The sequence below is a fragment of the Euprymna scolopes genome, chromosome 10, assembly GCF_053919585.1.
Source record: "Euprymna scolopes isolate OS-2025 chromosome 10, ASM5391958v1, whole genome shotgun sequence".
Classification (NCBI taxonomy): Eukaryota; Metazoa; Mollusca; class Cephalopoda; order Sepiida; family Sepiolidae; genus Euprymna; species Euprymna scolopes.
In genome coordinates, this window is record NC_136491.1 from 65718812 (window position 1) to 65741539 (window position 22728).

At 33.7% G+C, this 22728-nt stretch overlaps 1 protein-coding gene across 3 annotated transcripts in view; it reads left to right on the top strand.

The window, feature by feature from the left end:
• LOC145286034 (band 7 protein AGAP004871-like) overlaps window positions 1–22728 on the top strand; it is a 139422-nt gene that overhangs the window by 78873 nt on the left and 37821 nt on the right. For 2 of the 3 annotated variants that reach the window (XM_080134656.1, XM_080134658.1), the window contains exon 2: window positions 6924–7033. In XM_080134656.1, coding sequence (XP_079990782.1) covers window positions 6924–7033 — 110 coding nt within the window. Of the gene's footprint in view, window positions 1–404; window positions 826–6923; window positions 7034–22728 lie in introns of those variants that run through there. The other variant, XM_080134657.1, reaches the window with a different exon arrangement.

Sequence of the window (22728 nt, forward strand, 5' to 3'; positions counted from 1 at the left end):
GGTTGTAGGCAAAAAAAATATGTATATAAAAATCGATTATGAAAAAAAGTGTACACCATTATAAAGTTTATTATTCACTTAATAACTGGTAAAAATTTCGTATTGATTGGATAATTACTTGATTTTTGGTAGATTTTTAAAGAGAGATTCCATCAAAGAATACTTACTCCCTCCTTTCGTTTTGGTTGTGCCTAAAAAAGAAAAAAATTCATACCCAATATTTCTCTCGCTAATACTTGAATGTCGTGAATGGTAACAAAAAAGCTGCATTATATTTGGTTCTAACAAAAATAAAATAATAAATCTTAAAAAAAAAAAAAGCTAACAATAACACGGAACAAAAATAAACCAGTTTAATATATATATATATATATATATATATATATATATATATATATATATATATATATATATAGCATTATCGGTTCTGTGTGTCGACGATACATTGTATCGTTGCCGTCTTGTGTTGTCTTTCGAAAGACACGGCGAAAAACGGACGAATTCTTCAAGCCAAAGAGCAGCCTGTTGGTGCCGTCATCAACCTGACGTTTAACAAATAGTAGCACAGAGAGAGAGAGAGAGAGGCACAATTTCTTCGGTGCCAACCCTTTTTAAAAGCTTACCGCCTTCGACAAAAACACACTTACATACAAAAATAGAAGACTTTTTATTTTTTACCTATTTATTTTTTTAATTAACGACCATTGAAATAAGTTTCATTTTAAAATTGTATTTTTTTTTTACCTTTTGTTTTGTTTTTGTTAATTATGTCGGAACAAAAGGTGATGACGAACATTCCTGAGGAGAGACAAGTTGTATTCGGAGGTAACGTTCGATTTCACTTATTCTGCATTTTTCGTCATTACTCTCAAACATTGAAATATTTTCGTTTGCAAATAACAAAAGTATTGTCATAACACACCTGATTAGCAAATATATCGAGTTTGAGTAAAAATCGATTTATTTCGCTGCTATTTTAGTTATTGATTGCGAAGAATTGAAACGCCACTTGACGGATTTCTTTTTAGCAATCTTCTTTCAATTTCGTTTCACAGTCGGCAATTGTTGACGTTTTTGATCGCTCTCTTGCAATCTTTATATGAATATGAATGAATAAAATCTATGTAAATAGATTGTAAGTCGGCGACATTTACCCCCCCCCCCTCTCCCGAGGGCAGAATTAAACATAAGATTGGTTTTTAATGTGGAGAAAATTGAGCTTTTTCAAAAAAGGCACTCTGGATTGAGACGAAAATCAAACAAACTACTGGTAGAAACACATTCAATAAATGTCATCAGTCGAATGTTTTACCAGTATGCTGTTTAATTTTCGATTTTTGATCGATTATAAAGAATCCTTGTGCAATGTTTATAACAGCCATGTTTTTGTTTTCGTTCTAAATGAACAGAGTGGACATTCGGTTTGTTTTGAATCCCAAAACGCTTTAAAATATGTCAAAACAAATACACTTATCCAGGTAGGTAGAAGAGTAACTTATCTGGCCTTTGGTTACATTTATTGCATATTTGTTTTTGTTTTTTCGTTTAAATTCTGTTAACTACAGTTAAGATACGCCAACAACAAAATGCTGACAGGTGATCATACTATGTTGTTCGACTCGTGTCTTGACTCTTGCACTTGGTCGAACAAATCATTATTTCTTTTTATGACTGTAGCTTTAATTCATAATTTTTATTGCTTTCTTTCGAAATCATTTAAAGGGTGCATCAATGCATCATACCAAGAAAAATAAAGATTTTTTTCTTTTTCAGTTTAATTTTAAAACATGTTTTATTGATCAGATACTTTTAAGAAAATCAAAATGTTAAATTTGAAACTGAATTTTAAAAAAAGCACATTTCATTTTTAATATTTTTTAATGTACAATGTTACTAAACTTTTGAGATTGTTTTTTTTATCTTGTGATTTTTTTTTTTTGTCAGTAATTCGTTAAAAAATCTTATAGTCTGAAAATTGAACGATTTATATAAAAGAAGTCTTTTCGTTTATATGGAATAGGAAATGTAAACTTTTGTGTTAATTTTGTTTTTGTTTGTTTGTTTCTAATATGTGAAGTACCATGAATATGTGAAGTACCATGAAGCAGTCAACCATTTGTTGATTTAGCTGATTCCAAATATAAAAAAAAAGCATGACTCCAGAAGTTCACTGCCTCCTTTCCTACCTACGATAACACCGTTTGTCCACGTCTCTTCACAGCCGGGGCAGTTCTGTCATGTTTTCAGAGATAGATCTCTATAAATCATTGTTTCTAGCATTGTTTTCCTCTAGAAGAAAGCAGCCCTAGCGAGATGATTTGGCCAGATAAGGACCGATTAGACTAAACTGAATCTTTAAAGGGCAAGTTTCAGACCTTTATGGAATTAGTGAACAAAGAACTTTCCAACACCAACAAGGAAAGACTTTTTTTTTCTCCTGCCTCTGTCCACTGGACAATTAAGCAAGACTTTTTTTTCTCCTGCCTCTGTCCACTGGACAATTAAGCAAGACTTTTTTTTTCTCCTGCCTCTGTCCACTGGACAATTAAGCAAGACTTTTTTTTTCTCCTGCCTCTGTCCACTGGATAATTTTTTTCACTCAATAAAATACAACTTGAAGAAAAGCAGCAGTCAACGAATTCTTTTACTCTTACACTGTGCTAACATTTGACAAACTACACCTAATAGTGTAGTCTGCCAAATGAATACCTATGGTTGTTTATAAAAGGTTTTGTTTTTCTTTCATTTGAAATGGTGTTGGTCTTACAGTAAATATAAAGATTAGCTCCTATATATCTACATGTTAGTTTAAACAATTGTTCATATTTAGTGTATTATTTTTAAACACAAATAACTCCTGTTTTATTCTTATAACTAAGATTTTTTAAAATTCTCTTTTATGTATAAAACAATAAAAAAAACGATAAAACTTATACTTCTAACTTTTCAAATAATCTCCAATTTTCATGTGCATATCATCTCAGAATTTTATGCTAACGTTATCATATTGTTAATGTTGCTTGTGTTTTCTCAATCAGGTCAGTTTCTTATCAAATACGTGACTTTTCATATAATCTACTTATTACAGAATAAAAATTATTTAAATAAGAATTTGTCTGATTTGATTTATCTTGCAAAATGACGCATCCAATATGTCAAAAATTTATGATTTCGGATTTTTTTAGGTTATAACTTTTAGCTTTTGTCACAAAGTTCCAATAATGAAGACTAAATTTAAACTGTAATAACTGGTCTTTTATTTTTAGGTAAGAATTAGTTCTCTTAATATCATACATAATACTATAATTATGATGAGAACCATTTATTGCAAGTTAGTTTTATGTGAAAAAATAAACAATGTAAATGTAAGAACTAATTTATTTTGTTTTTCAGTAAAAATATTTCAAGTATGTTTAACACTATTTCAATGGTTTCTGTTCATTTTGCTATCACCATCAATAATTTTTTTTATTATCGAAAATTTCTTTTGTGCTTCCTATTGCAGCATTTGATCAAATCTATGATATTTCTAGCAATAGCAGAATTATTTTTGCAATTTAAATCCTATTCTATGTCTAATGAAGGTGTATATCGATGAAAATAAGTTGGCTTTAAATGAATATTTATTAAAAAAACAAAAAAGAAAACTTTTCATTGCATTGGCTTCTTTACAAATTCAATTGTAAACGTTTACATTGAGAAAAAAACTAATCTGTTTCAAGTAACCTACATAGAATATTCGAAGTAAATCGCTAAATATTACATGGACTTTACCTTTTTAGTGGCCCATGCTACAAGGAAGGAAAGAAAAAACAAAAACTATTCCGGTAGATATCTCACTGCTGATGCTATTCTCTATCTATATAAGAGCCAGGTACGTCCAAGGATGGAATACTGTTGCCACATCTGGGCAGGAGCTGCTAGAAAGGACTTGGCCTGCCTTGATAGAGTTCAAAATAGACTTCATAGCCTCGTAGGAGATGTCCTTTTCTCTTCCTTGCAACCTCTATCTCACAGAAGAAATGTTGCGAGTTTGTCTCTGATGTATCGTTATTTTCATGGAAAGTGTTCGACTGAGCTTCAATGTATGGTCCCCCCTCGCCAAACTTTCACAAGAAACACTAGACTAGCTGTAAACACTATCAATAATTCCCCCCACTCTTTATCTGTGCCTAAACCTAAACGTAGATTCCATGAATAAAGCTTCTTTCTTAGAACTGCATGCCTGTGGAATTGTCTTCCGTTTTCCTGCTTTCCGGCTGACTACAATATGGTTGTGTTCAAGTCTAACGTAAATAAGTTCTTGATGAGCCGTTCTATATAAGTTATCAAATTTACCAAATTTTCATTACTAATGATTACTATATTGTCCAATGTCTACTGTACACTCTTTAACCCTTATCCTTGAGTAGCCTCTTGGCCTTGATAATGTGGTGATGCCTATGTAAAAAAAAAAAAAAATTCCTATGAAAATGTATATTGCCAAAACGAAATTGATTTTACATAAATATTTTTTTAAAAAAAGCCCTCTATTTTATTGGCTTTTTAAACTTACAAATTTCAATTCAGATTTATATTGTTTTTCACATAAAATCAAGCAAAGGTGTACAAAATAATTTGCAATTGTTTTATTGTAACAAATGCCATTCTTTGCTGCACCTGGTGGAGTTTTTACTAGTGATGGGACGATTCCAATATTTTTCCCAATTCCAATACAATTACCGATTCATACAAAATTCCAGATTCCGATACAATTACTGATTCCGATTTTTTATAAATCTCTAAACATTTTACTATAAAGTTTTTTTTTTTTTGTCCCAATTACTGTAAAAACACATTTTAAATATGCATGTATTTTTTCAAACGTAAACAAAAAAAAATTGTGAGGGTATGATCTAGAGATTTTAGTCTTACTGGAAATTTAAATCAGTAAATATTTATTATTTTAATATCACTACAAGCAGTGGAAGACATTTTATAAAAACAAAATATAATAGATAATTAAAAGAATCGGTTTTGGCATCGGAAAATAGGCTCAAATTTTCCCGATACCGATTCCAATACTCCAAAAAATTCCGATTTTTCCAATTCCCGATTCCGATTTATTGTCCCAACACTAGTTTTTACCAATTCCTTTGATGAAAATCGAAATCAATTTATGTTATTTTCTTGTGTTCACCTGATTTTTTTGTTTTAGTTTTATAGTCGAGAAGCAAAAATGGAAAAACTGCAAGCATTAGTTTGCGATTATTAACGGTTTGAGTAAATTGAAGACTGCCAAATTATAAGAAACTTTTCATATTTGCTTGATAGTCTTGATTTAAACCTTGGACTTTGATACTAAGATTATCAACCAAGAGTATTTTGCATCTACTTTAGTTTGAAAATTTTCGATCAGAATCGATATCTAGTAATCTTAAAAAAATTAAAAAAAAAAAAAAATTTTTTTTGAAAACCCTGGCAAATTCATACATGACATTATAATGTACTAATGTAATGACCATAGTGTAACCTCCAGATGTGATACATAAGATACAGAGATGATGGCCAAAGCGTAACCTGCAGAGGTGATGGCCACAGCGTAAGATGCAGATGCGATGGCCACAGCGTAAGATGCAGATGCGATGGCCACAGCGTAAGATGCAGATGCGATGGCCACAGCGTAAGATGCAGATGCGATGGCCACAGCGTAAGATGCAGATGCGATGACCACAGCGTAAGATGCAGATGCGATGGCCACAGCGTAAGATGCAGATGCGATGGCCACAGCGTAAGATGCAGATGCGATGGCCACAGCGTAAGATGCAGATGCGATGACCACAGCGTAAGATACAGAGATGATGGCCAAAGCGTAACCTGCAGAGGTGATGGCCACAGCGTAAGATGCAGATGCGATGGCCACAGCGTAAGATGCAGATGCGATGGCCACAGCGTAAGATGCAGATGCGATGGCCACAGCGTAAGATGCAGATGCGATGGCCACAGCGTAAGATGCAGATGCGATGGCCACAGCGTAAGATGCAGATGCGATGGCCACAGCGTAAGATGCAGATGCGATGACCACAGCGTAAGATACAGAGATGATGGCCAAAGCGTAAGATGCAGATGCGATGGCCACAGCGTAAGATGCAGATGCGATGGCCACAGCGTAAGATGCAGATGCGATGGCCACAGCGTAAGATGCAGATGCGATGACCACAGCGTAAGATGCAGATGCGATGGCCACAGCGTAAGATGCAGATGCGATGGCCACAGCGTAAGATGCAGATGCGATGGCCACAGCGTAACCTGCAGATGCGATGACCACAGCGTAAGATGCAGATGCGATGCCCACAGCGTAAGATGCAGATGCGATGGCCACAGCGTAACCTGCAGATGCGATGGCCACAGCGTAAGATGCAGAGGCGATGGCCTCAGCGTAACCTGCAGACGTGATGGCCACAGCGTAACCTGCAGATGCGATGGCCACAGCGTAAGATGCAGAGGCGATGGCCTCAGCATAACCTGCAGACGTGATGGCCACAGCGTAAGATGCAGAGGCGATGGCCTCAGCGTAACCTGCAGACGTGATGGCCACAGCGTAAGATGCAGACGTGATGGCCACAGCGTAAGATGCAGACGTGATGGCCACAGCATAAGATGCCGACGTGATGGAAACAACTTTCTACATAAGTTTACATGTAAACATGAATTAAAAAATAAGAATGAATATAGTAATATGGAATTCAGTTTTTTGAGGAGATGGAGACAGGGTTTCACCTTTATTCCCAGGCAACACCGTAAGTACTTGCTTGTTTACAACGAACCTCTACAGAAATTAAAAAAAAAAAAATCAATCAGTTCTATTTTTCTATGATTGCATCTTAATTTCTCATTATTTATCTGGATTTAAAAAAAGATTTGTTTTGTCTTGTATTTTTCAGCTGCTGGGGAGACGTATGAAGGTCTTGGAGTTTGTGGTTGGTTATTAACCATTTTGTCGTGGCTTCTTGTATTTCTTACAATCCCGTTCTCTTTAATGCTTTGTTTCAAGGTAAATTTGCATTTCTTTCCTTTTCATTCATTTTTTAAAGTACACTTTGAAAAAAAAAAAAAAAGATTACTGTTAATTAATTTTATTATCATATTTAGTGCATCGCTGTAACAAGTACACCTTTCCACATTTGCACACACATACCATTAAGCTGCATCAAAATCAATTTATCATCTTTCTTTGTCATGATACCAGGGAATATCCTAATCTGTCTTTTTAAAAGCGAGGCATAAAATCGCTCTTTCTCTCTCGCGCGACCTGCTACAGATAACATCAACCAGACATTTTCTTTCTATTTGGGCTGATGGCTGTTATCACCTTATACTCCTAAACAAAGACACTTTCCTGGTATCTAAGAACTTGCTCTATTAACATGCATCTGTGCACAATATGCATGTACATACACACATACACACACACACACACACACACACACACCATTCAATACATACTTTTCATCTTTACACATGCATCATTTCACGTACACTTTGTATACATTTGGATGAACTCTATTTCAGTTTTATATTAAACTAGCGGGGGTACCTGGCCTTGCCCGGGTGTTTGGAGGTGTGTGTGCTCGGGTAGGGGTGGGGTTGGAGGGTGCTGAGTGTTAATCAAAACATAAAAATAAGCGAAGTAAATTTTAAAAAATCGAAAAACAACAAAAAAAATCTAACGTAAGGCAAATGAACGATGTTAAATGTAAAAATGGGAAAAACAAAAAAAGAAAACGCGAAACAGGAAAACGATCGTTAAAACTTTGTTAAAAAATCTGAAAAATAACCCCCCCCCCAAAAAAAAACACTGGCTTAAATAACCCTGTTTCAATATTAAACCTTTACAAATCAAAAAAAAAAAGACATCTCACACCATGATTCGAACTCACAACCTTTAGATAATGACACCGACCTCTAATCAACTGAGCTAAGACGACGTCCACGAAATAAGGTCGGTTTTTTAATCTTTAAACTAAATCAGGTTCCGACGTCATTTGCACATGAGTAGAACCGAACTCGTCATGAGAGGACGGTTTTTGCTGCCCCCCCCACCCTGTAGAAAACCGATGATTTTAGGGTGAAGGAATTAACGTTTTTGGCCAATTTTTCGATATTTGTTGGGCGAAGGTTGGAACTTTAAAATGATATCGATCTGGCAAAATCCGTGCCCCATGTCAAAAGTTTTTGCGAGACATACAAACACACATACAAACATACAGACATTTTCGCTTTTATATTTATAGACTAGCGGGGAGTACCCAGCGTTGCCCGGGTGTTTTGAGGTGTGTGTGCTCGGGCAGGGGGTGTTAATCAAAACATAAGAATAAGCGAAGTAAATATTTAAAAAAAACACAAAAAAAACTAACGTAAGGCAAACGAACGATGTTAAATGTAAAAATGGGAAAAACAAAAAAAGCAAATGCAAAACAAAAAAACGAACGTTAAAACTTTGTTAAAAAATCTGAAAAATAAAAACCCCAAAAAAACATGTGAAAAATGGCTTAAACAACCCTGTTTCAATATTAAAATTTAAAAAATAAAAAAAAGACATCTCACATCACGATTCGAACCCAAAACATTTAGATAATGAGGCCGCCCTCTAAGCAACTGAACCAAGACGACGTCGACGAAATTATCAGTTTTTCAAATATTTAAACTAAATCATGTTCCAACATCATATGACGCATGCATAGAAGCGAACTTGTCATGAGAGGACGGTTTTTGCTGACCCCTCCCTGTAGAAAACTGATGATTTTAGGGTGAAGAAATTAATGTTTTTAGCCAATTTTTCGATATTTATCGGGCAAAGGTTGGAACTTTAAAATGATACCGGTCTCGTGAAAATCTGTGACCCATGTCGAAAGTTTTTGCGAGACATACAAACACACATACAAAAATACAGCACATTTTCTCTTTTATATATTGACTAGCGGGGGGGGGGGATACCTGGCGTTGCCCGAGTGTTTGTAGGTGTGTGTGGTTGTTAATGAAAACGTAAGAATAAGCGAAGTAAAAAAAGAAAACATAAAAACGAAGCGGGGTAATCAAAACATAAAAAAAACACAAAACAAAACAAAGTAAGGCAAACGAACGATGTTAAATGTAAAAATCGAAAAAACAAAAAAGAAAGCAGAAAAAACACGTGAAAAATGGCTTAAATAAGCCTGTTTCGATATTAAAATTTAAAAAATCGGTGGGTACCCGGGTGTTTTTGGGTGTGTGTAGTCGGTCGTGGGTGTTAATGAAAACCTAAGAATAAGTGAAGTAAAAAAAAAAAACAGAAAAACGAACGTTACGTGAAAAATGACTTAAATAACACTGGTTCAATATTTAAATTTAAAAAATCGAAAAAAAACAGACATCTCACACCACGATTCGAACCCAAAACATTTAGATAATGAACCAACGCTCTAACCAACTGAGCTAACACGACGTACATGAAATTTAGTCAGTTCTTCAACTATTTAAACTAACATGCTTAGAACCGATCTCGTCATGAGAGGACGGTTTTTGTCCCCCCCCCCCACTGTAGAAAATTGTTGATTTCAGGGTGAAAAAAATTAATGTTTTTGGCCAATTTTTCGATATTTTTCGGGCGAAGGATGGAGCTTCAATATGATACTAAGTTTGTGAATTTTTGTTCTGTCTGTCGAAAGTTTTTAGCGGACACACAAACACACATACAAACATGCATACATACACACATTTTCGTTTTTATATACATATATACACTAGCAGGGGTGTACCTGGCGTTGCCCGGGTGTTTAGAGGTGTGTGTGTGCTCAGGCGGTCTGTTAATCAAAACATAAGAATAAGTGAAGTAAATATTTTAAAACTTTAAAAAATCGAAAAAACACAAAAAAACTAACGTAAGGCAAACGAACGATGTTAAACGTAAAAATCGGAAAAACAAAAAAAGAAAACGCAAAAAAGTAAACAGAAAAACGAATGTCATATGACGCATGCATAGAAGCGAACTTGTCATGAGAGGACGATTTTTGCTGACCCCTCCCTGTGGAAAACTGATGATTTTAGGGTGAAGAAATTAATGTTTTTGGCCAATTTTTCGATATTTGTCGGGCGAGGGTTGGAACTTTAAAATGATACTGATCTCGTGAAAATCCATGACCCGTGTTGATAGTTTTTGCGAGACATACAAACACACATACATACATACACACATTTTCGCTTTTATATATATAACTAGCGGGGGGTACCCGGCGATGCCCGGGTGTCTTGAGGTAAATCAAAACTCCGGGAGGGGGGGGGGGGTTAAATAAAAAAAATGTTTTGGTAGGTAAGTATGAGAATCGAACCCGTACCCTTGAGTTGGAAATTAATGCGTGAAAAAAAGAACCGGGCAACGTAACCCATTAGGCCATCGCGACATACATACAACATACTCAGATTTTAATTTATTTACTAAACTATAAAAACAGGCGTGCGCAATAAAAGTTAACTCTGCTGCTTCTATTTGACCTAATGAAGAAGGTCAAATAGAAGTCACGCAGTTGTTTACCCAAGTTTGACTGTTTTTGTTTTTTTCCCCCAAGAGATGTTGGGGGGAAGGGAACCAGCTCCCAATTGTCCAGATTGAATAACAATTGTCTGATGTACAATATTGATCAAAGCTGCTTCTGGACATTTCCCGACGCAATGCCGAGAACGTTGTTAACTTTGAATTAGTTTCGCTTTTTATACGAAAAAGCCTCATCAACATGCGAGAAGCCAAAATAGCAATAATTTTGTAAAAGTCGACGTAAGTAAATCTAGATGTGACGCACTTTCCCAAATCGTACATATTATTATTTAGGACCCATATAAACAGTTGTAAGCGATCGTAACAACCTCGGAACCGTGTGCGAGAAAAGCCTTTTGAAGACATACACGAAATGGTCACACACATTTTGCCTTTTATATATATAGATAAGATATAGATAAACGTTTCATTGAATTTTATTTTATTTAAGGTGTTTTTTTTTTTACATAGGCATCACCACTTATCAAGGTCAAGAAGCCACTCGAAGATAAGGGTTAAAGAGTGTACAGTAGAAATTGGACAATATAATAATCTTTAGTAATGGAAATTCGGTAAATTTGTTAACTTATATGGTATGGCTCATCAAGAACTTATTTACGTTAGACTTGAACACAACCATATTGTAGTCAGCTGGAAAGCAGGAAAACGGAAGACAATTCCACAGGCGTGCAGTTCTAAGAAAGAAGCTTTACTCATGGAATTTGCGTTTAGGTTTAGGCACAGATAAAGAGTGGGAGAAATTAGTGATGGTGTTTTCTGCTAGACGAGTGTTTCTTGTGAAAGTTTGGCGAAGGAGGACCATAGATTGGAGCTCAGCCAAGCACTTGCCATGAAAATAACGATAAAGCAAAGGCAGGCTCGCAACGTCTCTTCTGTGAGAAAGAGGTTGCAGGGAAGAGAAAAGGACATCCCCTATGAGGCTATGAAGTCTATTTTGAACTCTATCAAGGCAGGATAAGTCCTTTCTAGCAGCTCCTGCCCAAATGTGGCAGCAGTACTCCATCCTTGGACGTACTTGGCTCTTATATAGATAGAGAATTGCATCAGCAGTGAGATATCTACTGGATCAATAGAAGGATCCCACCATTTTTCCAGCAGACTTGGCAACGGATTGAATGTATGTGCTCCATTTAAGATCAGGAGTAAAGGTCAAGCCCAGAAGCTTGTCAAAACATGGAGCCTCCCCAAGACGAGAGCCATTCAATTCAATTGATACCAGATGGGGTTCAGAGCATTGATGATGTAAAAATAAAAGCTTGGTTTTAGATGCATTAAAAGTAACAAGCCACCTCTTTCCCCATTGTACCACTTCCTCAAGATCAGAAGAGAGAGAATCAGAGAAAACTTGGTTGTTTACGGTCTTAGAAGTGCAACCGTAGATAGTAGTGTTATCAGCATAAATGTCTATGAATGATGTAAGGATGTGATTTGGAAGATCATTAATGTAGATCAGGAAGAGAGTTGGGCCCAGGATGGATCCTTGAGGGATTCCAGCATTAATACTGAGAGCTTCTGATTTCTGCTCATCAACCACTACTCTTATGAACCTATCAGAGAGAAATGATTTAATAATTGAGAAGACATTCCCAGCTATACCCTATCTGGAGGTTTTGTGAAGTAAACCTTTATGCCTGATTTACTCTATCAAAGGCCTTTGATATGTCAAGAGCAATTGCCCTAAAAAGTAGCCTCCGTCGAGAGATTCAATAATCTTATGAGATATAACTGTAAGCACATCTGCTGCAGATCTAGCAGAACGGAAACCATATTGCGTGTCACTAAGATTCCAGCAACTGACTCATGACACACAGGAGACTTATTGGCATGCACTGTGAGGGAGATGAGCGATCACCTGAATTTTTAAATACAGGGCATACTGATGAGATTTTCCAGGGTGATGGGAAGCAATTCTCCTTAAGACAACGTTTAAACAGTTTTGTAAGGATGGGCGCTAGTTCTGGTTGAAGTCTTGAGTACTATAATTGGAATACCGTCAGGGCCGGTTGCTTTACATAAGGTTTTTGATTAGCTTAGCAACATCATGTACAGATATTTGTATATCACATTTCATTAGTACATGCTTGTATTATGAACACACACACACACACACATATATATAGATATGACTAGCATGGGGCATCACCCAGTCATAAAATACACTTAAATATGATATTTTCATTCGTGCAGATTTCGTATATATTTTAGAGTCTCAATTATTGCACTCAGTATATAGTAATGATTTCGATTATTGTACTTAATATATGGTAGTGATTTCAAAAGTAAAAACAAATGAATATTAGCATCGGCTAGAATCAATGCCAAAACCAAAATTCATAATGCACTAGCCAATCGTTACCATTTGAACTATTATCAGTTGTATAAGAAATAGCTTAAAAATGAACTAACATTATACGTATATATATAGACGCACATATATAATACACACAAATGTGCACACACATACACGCTCGCACACACATATATATATACACACCCTCAAACATATATATACACACGTACATATATATATATATATACACACACACATGTACATATATATACACATATATATATATATATATATATATATATATATATATATATATATATTTTGTTTACTGTATTTGGGGGAAAGAGTTCCGACAAAGTGCTCGATTACAAAGAAAAACTTATAATTATAATCGCTAAATATTTGTTTATTAATTATACAGAAGTTCAGAAAAACGTTACTACCATCGGTTTCAAGCCCAACACAACGGGAAACCGGTAATAGTAACACGTAAATGATGTTCAGCTCTCGTCAGCCATCTTGTTTTCTGCCCCGGGGAAAATTTTTTTCCAGGTCCGCATTTGTTTGTTTATATAATGATGTATGTTTTTATTTAACTATAGCTTATTCCTATCTCTGTATATTATATTTTAATCCAGTATGAATTTCCTACTTTTTTAATTTTTTATATAATGCGTTTTAGTAATTATGTACTATTTGTTTTGTTTCCGGTCTGCCTTCTATTGATTTTAGTTGGGGCAAGAGGGATAATTAATTTATCTTATTACACTTCCTTTCCTTTCCTTTTTTCAGTTAAGGGGAGATGACCCGTGTTTCAGTGGTCTAGGGGAGGTAACTAATCTATCTTATTTATTCTTTTAACCTTTTTTGTATTAAATATTATAATAGTTGAGGGTAGGTGTGTAATTTAATTCTAAATTCTTTTATATATCTGTGCAATGTATTTCAGGCAGTCTTATTCTTCTTCATATATACTAATATTTATGTTTAATGTATACTGGCAAATGTCAATGTCTGTTACACTTTACTAGTTTATGCGTTAACAAATGCGGACCTGGAAAAAAATTTGCCCCGGGGCAGAACGCAAGATGGCTAACGAGAGCTGAACATCATTTACGTGTTACCATTAACGTTTTTTCGTTGCTTGAAACCGACGGTACCAATGTTTTAGCCATCCGTCCAGTGGTTTTTTAGACAATTAATTGCGAACGAACCAAGAGTTACATTTTTATATATATACTAGCTGTACCCTGCCACGCATTGCTGTGGCTCAAATTGGCGCAATGGAAAATGTTCCAAAATGTGAAAAAGCATGTTTCTTATAGGTTTAATTTTCCATTTTGCATGGGTACACAGTTTTTGTTGTTCCATTTTCTTAGATTTTCCGGTTTGGTGACTCTTGAATACATAACACAAATTGTCCATGTGAAAAAACAGTCAGTGTGTAACTGTAAGGCCCACAATTGTAAAGATTGTTCCCTGTGCTTTGTTGATGGTTATTGCAAATGACAATAAAATTGGAAAGTGCAATTTCCTAAAGTGTAATGATGTATCCGGTGGAATCATAGGAATGCATGGAATGAAGATATATTCATCTGTGAAAGGTCCTGTTAAGATTGTTGTTTCTATGATATTGTTTGTTATTTTTTTTTTTTACTGCAAGCTATGTGCCATTGCAAAGGTTGGATTGGTTTATATTTCACAACATGATAATTAGTACACCAAATTTCAGTTGCAATACATGTGGTGGCATCCCTGGCAAATATAGCTGTTGGATAATTAACCTCTTTATCTGCTTTCACAACAGTGTCGATGGATTTGTATTTGACTACCTCACTTGGAACTTTACATTGAATAATAGTGTTAAGTTCATGGATATCTTTGTATTGACCTGCAAGAATAGTTCATTCACTCAGTCAAGTGGAATTCTTATAATTTGAATATCTGCAAAAACCTTTTAAACTAACTATTCTTTTGATGAAATAAAATTACAGAAATTACAGAAGTTAAAAGTCAAAGAATTTTGCTCTTTACTCTGATCAGCTGGCACTTTTTTGTACCCAATTTCCCACAAGTGATGCAAAAGTTTTTGTGCGGATTGAACAGTCTGCAACTGAATTTGCATATTTTGAGTTAAGTTTAATGTCTTCACATGGAACAAAAAGGTAGAGTATTTGAGGCAAGCATTTATTTCATCTGCTGGTGTTGATTGAAGAATAACAGGTAACATTTGTCTGAAATCTCCTGCAAGCAATATTACTGCATTCCCAAATGGTCTGACATTGCCACGCAAATCTTGCAAGGATCGACCAAGAGCCTCAAGTGATTTTTTGCGTACCATTGTGCATTCATCCTAAACAATAAGTTTGCATTTCTGCAATATTTTTCCCCATATTGGATGTTTTGGAGATGTCGAACATGAGATTTTTGAAAAATTGAATGTTTTAAAGTAGAATAAATAATTCTTCTACTTGGCAGCAAGGTCGCAGGTATTCCTCATGCAGCAAGGGCTAAGGCTATGTCATTTTGTTACCAAATGGCTGCCAAAATCAATTTAATTAGAAAGGTTTTACCAGTTACTTCTGGTGCTGTTCAAGGTAGTAGTAATTTCCAAATACCTTCTATTCTCACAGTCAGTAAATTAGGTGACTAAAATAGGATTTATCCATGTTTTGACAATGCCTTATTCACTGTAATTAATTTAGGAGACTAAAATAGGATGAGGGATTAGAGATGGACAGATAGAGAGGAAGATATATAGATAGAAAAGAGAAAGTGAGAGGAAAATAAAGAAAGAGAAGGAGATATAGCGAGATAAACGGATTGATAGATAAACAGAGAGAGGGGGAGAGTTAGAAACAGAGAGGGATGAGACAGAAGAAAGGAGAGAGATAGAGGGAGTTAGAGAGAGAAAGGGGCTCAAAGAGAGATGGAGAGGGTGATATAGAGAGAAAGATAGATTGAGAGAGGGAAAGGGAGAGATGGATAGAGAGAGATATTAAGAGAGGAAGAGAGAGGGTGAGAGAAACAGAAGGTGAACTACACTTCACCGTTTGTTTCCTCGTTCAGTAGAGAAGAAATCTTTCGAGACTGAGGCAATTTTAATGTTTTGTTATTATCCAGAGTACCCCTTTTTTGGGGGGGAGGGGGGGGGGCTAGATTTTCCTCACATTAGAAACCGACCGGGTTATCTGTACTTTCGCTTAACAAATTAATAAAAGAAAAACATATTGTAAAATTTGAATTTAACATGAAAATACTATTTTAAAAAATAGCACGATAACATAAGTGCATAAGTGCCACTTTAGGTACTCCTTGGGCGTTGAGTTCCATGGCGATCAGCATAATTATTTAATGGTCGCTCCCTTAGCCCCCACCCCCTAGTCAAGGCTAATGCATGCGCACGTAACATTTTTTTATTTACTGACGTTGGCTTAGTAACTAAACGATTTATTGATAATTTCGTAACCCTTAAACGCATGCCGGAAGATTTAAATTGGTTCATTATTGTTGTAATGAAAAAAAAAAAGTTTCATTCAACACAAAACCAAAAACACATATTAATGATAAATGATTTATTATTCTATTCATTGAAATTTACTAATTTTTAAATAAAAAAGTAAAAAAAAAAGGTCAATAAAAAAATAGTTGCTTATGTGTGCATAAAAAACTTTTTTTTTTTGTTTTGTTTTTTTTAGATTAGGTCCAACTTATAATTACCCCCCCCAACCTACTCATCTTAAGAACAGCTTCCGGAATAAACACCACTTTTGGAGGGGGCGGGCTATTTGCAAAATTTAACTGATATTTGTTGTCAGCATACCCATCCGAAAATACTATTTTAAAAAAAAAAGGAGGGGGTTCAGTGCCCGTGAGAGAAGTAGATTTATTTATCAATAAAAGTTGCGGAGAAGTAAATTTATTTATTAATAAAAGTCATCATTTAAAAAAGAAAATTGTGGAGGTGTACCTAAATGTAAATATTTACCCAAAAAATTATCCCGAAGTTTATTACAAAAACGTTTTGTTTTCGCACTATTCAACAATTTGTTCATCCGCGCATGTAAATTAACAAATATTTGTAAAAGTGAGGAGTTATCAGTAAATGATTTAGTTTTTTTTTTTTTTAATTTATTTATTTATTTATTTTTTTTACATTAGGTCCACCTCCACAAATGTTAAGAACGGCTTTCAGACTAAACACCCTCAACCTCTCCATGTTAACAACGGATTTCGGAATAAACACCATTTGGGGGGTGGGGGGATATTTAAAAAAAAAAAAGTCGATAAAAGTCGTCATTTAAAAAGAAATTTAAAATCAAATGTTTGTAAAAGTGAGAAATTATTAATAAATGTTTAGTAACATTTTTCGGTGCTAATGCAGAGAGTGATCCGCGCTATTTTTTAAATCGTGTTTTTTTTTATTTATTTAATTGCAAGGTTAAAGTACAGAATAGGTACAAAACACCCTCCCCTCCCCATGTTAAGAATGGCTTTTTAAATAATAACGTTATTATTTCAGCATGGATCACTCTCTGCATGAGTACCCATTTTTCTTTTAATATTCATAAAAAGTAAAACTTTTTTCAAAATAAATAAATAAATGTTTGTAAATGTGACAATTAATCGTTTAGTTACGGCAACGTCAGTAAATAAAATATGTTACGTGAGGGGTGGGGTGGAAGACACTATTATTTTTTTCTATTGGTCGCCATGGAACTCAACGCCCAAGGAGTACCAAAATGTAATTTTTTTTTTGTCAAATAAATAAATTTCAAGCAATTTTTGCAATAAATAATAGATAGCAACTTCGTTAATTTTACGAATCGCCCCAGCATATTATAAACACTCTAACTTCCCCATGTTAAAACTTTCAGAATGAACACCCTCAACCTCCCCATATAAAGAACGGCTTTCGAGGTTTATGGAAAGGCGTTTTTTTTTTTGTTTTGTTTTGTTTTAACATGGAGGGTTAGGTTGTTTATAATACGTTGAGGCGAGGCATGTCGTAAAAATGAAACAGTTTAGAAAAGGTTAAAACAAACTTTTTTATGTAAACAATGCCGTGAAAATAAACTAAACAATTAAAACGTAATGTTTCATGAGTGAAAAGCCTTAACACCAATAAAATTTAAAAATTGGTAAGTACATAAATGAATTTAAATTTTTAAAATATGGGATTATTTTTTATTTTTATTTTTTTGTGTGTGCTAATGCAGAGAGTAATCCGCGCTATTTTTTTAAAATCGTTTTCCACGTTTAATTAAAGTTTTATGATATGTTTTTATTCAATTGTAAGGTTAAAGTACAGAATAGGTACAAAACACCCTCCCTTCCCCATGTTAAGAATGGCTTTTTAAATAATATTATTTTTTCAGCACGGATCACTCTCTGCATCGGTAAGTTTTTTTGTTTTTTTTTACTTATCGAGTTAACATAAAATGAAATCTTTCGTCAATTCGTGGCTGTGAAATGAATCGAACCGGAAGTTCAGTTTTATCAACAGAACAGATTCGCAGAAACGGTTAAAAAAATATATTTATTTTATTTAATATTTTAATTTTAATAATTCGCGAGGTAAATTTATTTTAATAACATAAAAACATACCTCGACTCTAAAAATGGGTTGTCTGAAAATTGCAAATAAAATTGGTAACGTAGAAATAGGGTTTTATTCGTTTAGAACGAACCAACTTTACATTTTTATATATATAGACTAGCTGTACCCGGCCATGCGTTGCTGTGGCTCAGTTTGTTAAAATGGAACACATGTGAAAGTAGAGAAAAGTTTGATTCTTTTTTTCAAGAGAATGTACAAATTATTTATTTTTTTTTAACAGATGTTAAGAAAATAAACAGAAAAATACTTCCATCATTAATTATGCAAAAAAATAAATAAAATGTTGATTTAGTGTTTCAATATGCTTATAAATTACAATAAAACTTGCTGAGTATGCACTGTTTTACGGTTGTTGTAAAAATGGAACGGAAACTTAAATTTCGCTTCATTTTAATCTTTCTTAATTTTTTAATTGTGCCCCCCCAAACGAATATAATCAAAACAGTAACATTCAACAATTGTACTTTATGTATATAAAACACAAAATGGGTGTTTGTATTACTGTACACATAGATTCGAAAAAGTTGTCAAAAAACAAATATATAACAAATAAATGTTATCAAAGGCAAGATAAGTTACTTTTCTGCCAAACTGGATATATTTTTTGTGTTTTTATTCAATGTAACATATTTATTCAGCTCTAAAAACATACAGTGTTTACCGATGTATTCGAAAATTCAAGATGGCGTCTCACACCCTCTTTGTACCCCCAATGTACAAAGTAAAATCTTCGGAAAATGTTAAATGGTGTTCTAATTGGTAAATGTCAGTGCGTTACTTACGGAAAATTTGAAAATTCGATGTTCCAGGTAAAAAAAAAAAGAACAGATAAATTACCCCCCCCCCACTCCAACTTGGTGTGCTTTCCTTTTCTTATTTTATTTCTTTTTCAGCTAATTTTAAATTTTCCACCCAAAAAGCGCTATAATGTATTTTTGAAAATTAGAAAATTCTATGTCCTGGAAAAAAAATCCCCTCCCCCCCAACATAGTTTGCTTGGTGAAGCCGTCGTTTATGCTACAGCGTGCATGCGCGTAGCATAAACGCATGCTGCAAAATGGTGGAAAGAAGTTTGTGGGTTCAGGGGTAAATACCATGCAAACGGTAAATTTGCCCCAAGTTTGACTATCAGATTCGTTGTCAGCGACCTCAATTACCTACAAAAAAACAAATTAGAGTGGTCGGTGTTCTGTAGTAGCGTATCTGGATATTTACCCTTTTTTTTTTCTTGCTTAAAAAAATAGCATTAATACAGTAAGTTAGGTAAACTTACTTTTTCGTTTAAAAATGGAATTATTTCCCTTTTGTTATTAACTTTTTAAAAAAAAAATTTTTTTTTTTTAATAAATATTTTGTGGGGTTTGTACACATAGATTCGAAAAAGTTGTCCAAAAAGAAATATATAACAAATAAATGTTATCAAAGGCAAGATAAGTTACTTTTCTACCAAACTGGATATATTTTTCGTGTTTTTATTCAATGTAACATGTTTATTCAGCTCGAAAACCATACAGTGTTTACCGATGCATTGGAACATTCAAGATGGCGTCTGATTCTCTCTTTAACACGGTAAGTGTGGGAAAAGATGTTATAAATAAAAAACCGGATAAAATACTGTTAAAAACTCGCTCAATATATGTTACCGTGACATAGGTTGACATATATTCGGCGGGTTTTTAATAGTATTTTGTATAGTTTTTTATTTATAACACCTTTTTCCATACTTACGGTGTTAAAGAGGATGTGAGACGCCATCTTGAATTTTCGAATACATCGGTAAACACTGTATGTTTTTCGAGCTGAATAAATATGTTACATTGAATAAAAACACAAAAAATATATCCAGTTTGGCAGAAAAGTAACTTATCTTGCCTTTGATAACATTTATTTGTTATATATTTGTTTTTTGACAACTTTTTCGAATCTATGTGTACAGTAATACAAACACCCATTTTGTGTTTTATATACATAAAGTACAATTGTTGAATGTTACTGTTTTGATTATATTCGTTTGGGGGGGGGGCACAATCAAAAAATTAAGAAAGATTAAAATGAAGCGAAATTTAAGTTTCCATTCCATTTTTACAACAACCGTAAAACAGTGCATACTCAGCAAGTTTTATTGTAATTTATAAGCATATTGAAACACTAAATCAACATTTTATTTATTTTTTGCATAATTAATGATGGAAGTATTTTTCTGTTTATTTTCTTAAAATCTGTTAAAAAAAAAAAAAATAATTTGTACATTCTCTTGAAAAAAAGAATCAAACTTTTCTCTACTTTCACATGTGTTCCATTTTAACAAACTGACCCACAGCAACGCGTGGCCGGGTACAGCTAGTCTATATATATAAAAATGTAAAGTTGGTTCGTTCTAAACGAATAAAACCCTATTTCTACGTTACCAATTTATTTGCAATTTTCAGACAACCCATTTTTAGAGTCGAGGTATGTTTTTATGTTATTAAAATAAATTTACCTCGCGAATTATTAAAATTAAAATATTAAATAAAATAAATATATTTTTTTAACCGTTTCTGCGAATCTGTTTTGTTGATAAAACTGAACTTCCGGTTCGATTCATTTCACAGCCACGAATTGACGAAAGATTTCATTTTATGTTAACTCGATAAGTAAAAAAAACAAAAAAAACTTACTGATGCAGAGAGTGATCCGTGCTGAAATAATAATATTATTTAAAAAGCCATTCTTAACATGGGGAAGGGAGAGTGTTTTGTACCTATTCTGTACTTTAACCTTACAATTGAATAAAAACATATCATAAAACTTTAATTAAACGTGGAAAACGATTTAAAAAAAATAGCGCGGATCACTCTCTGCATTAGCACACACAAAAAAATAAAAATAAAAAAATAATCCCATATTTTAAAAATTTAAATTCATTTATGTACTTACCAATTTTTAAATTTTATTTATGTTAAGGCTTTTCACTCATGAAACATTACATTTTAATTGTTTAGTTAATTTTCACGGCATTGTTTACATAAAAAAGTTTGTTTTAACTTTTTCTAAACTGTTTCATTTTTACGACATGCCTCGCCTCAACGTATTATAAACAACCTAACCCTCCATGTTAAAACAAAACAAAAAAAAAACGCCTTTCCATAAACCTCGAAAGCCGTTCTTTATATGGGGAGGTTGAGGGTGTTCATTCTGAAAGTTTTAACATGGGGAAGTTAGAGTGTTTATAATATGCTGGGGCGATTCATAAATTTAACGAAGTTGCTATCTATTATTTATTGCAAAAATTGCTTGAAATTTATTTATTTTAACAAAAAAAATTACATTTTGGTACTCCTTGGGCGTTGAGTTCCATGGCGACCAGTAGAAAAAAAATAATAGTGTCTTCCACCCCACCCCTCACGTAACATATTTTATTTACTGACGTTGCCGTAACTAAACGATTAATTGTCACATTTACAAACATTTATTTATTTATTTATTTTGAAAAAAGTTTTACTTTTTATGAATATTAAAAGAAAAATGGGTACTCATGCAGAGAGTGATCAATGCTGAAATAATAACGTTATTATTTAAAAAGCGATTCTTAACATGAGGAGGGGAGGGTGTTTTGTACCTATTCTGTACTTTAACCTTGCAATTAAATAAAAAAAAAAAAACACGATTTAAAAAATAGCGCGGATCACTCTCTGCATTAGCACCGAAAAATGTTACTAAACATTTATTAATAATTTCTCACTTTTACAAACATTTGATTTTAAATTTCTTTTTAAATGACGACTTTTATCGACATTTTTTTTTTTAAATATCCCCCCACCCCCCAAATGGTGTTTATTCCGAAATCCGTTGTTAACATGGAGAGGTTGAGGGTGTTTAGTCTGAAAGCCGTTCTTAACATTTGTGGAGGTGGACCTAATGTAAAAAAAATAAATAAATAAATAAATTAAAAAAAAAAAAAAACTAAATCATTTACTGATAACTCCTCACTTTTACAAATATTTGTTAATTTACATGCGCGGATGAACAAATTGTTGAATAGTGCGAAAACAAAACGTTTTTGTAATAAACTTCGGGATAATTTTTTGGGTAAATATTTACATTTAGGTACACCTCCACAATTTTCTTTTTTAAATGACGACTTTTATTAATAAATAAATTTACTTCTCCGCAACTTTTATTGATAAATAAATCTACTTCTCTCACGGGCACTGAACCCCCTCCTTTTTTTTTTTAAAAAATAGTATTTTCGGATGGGTATGCTGA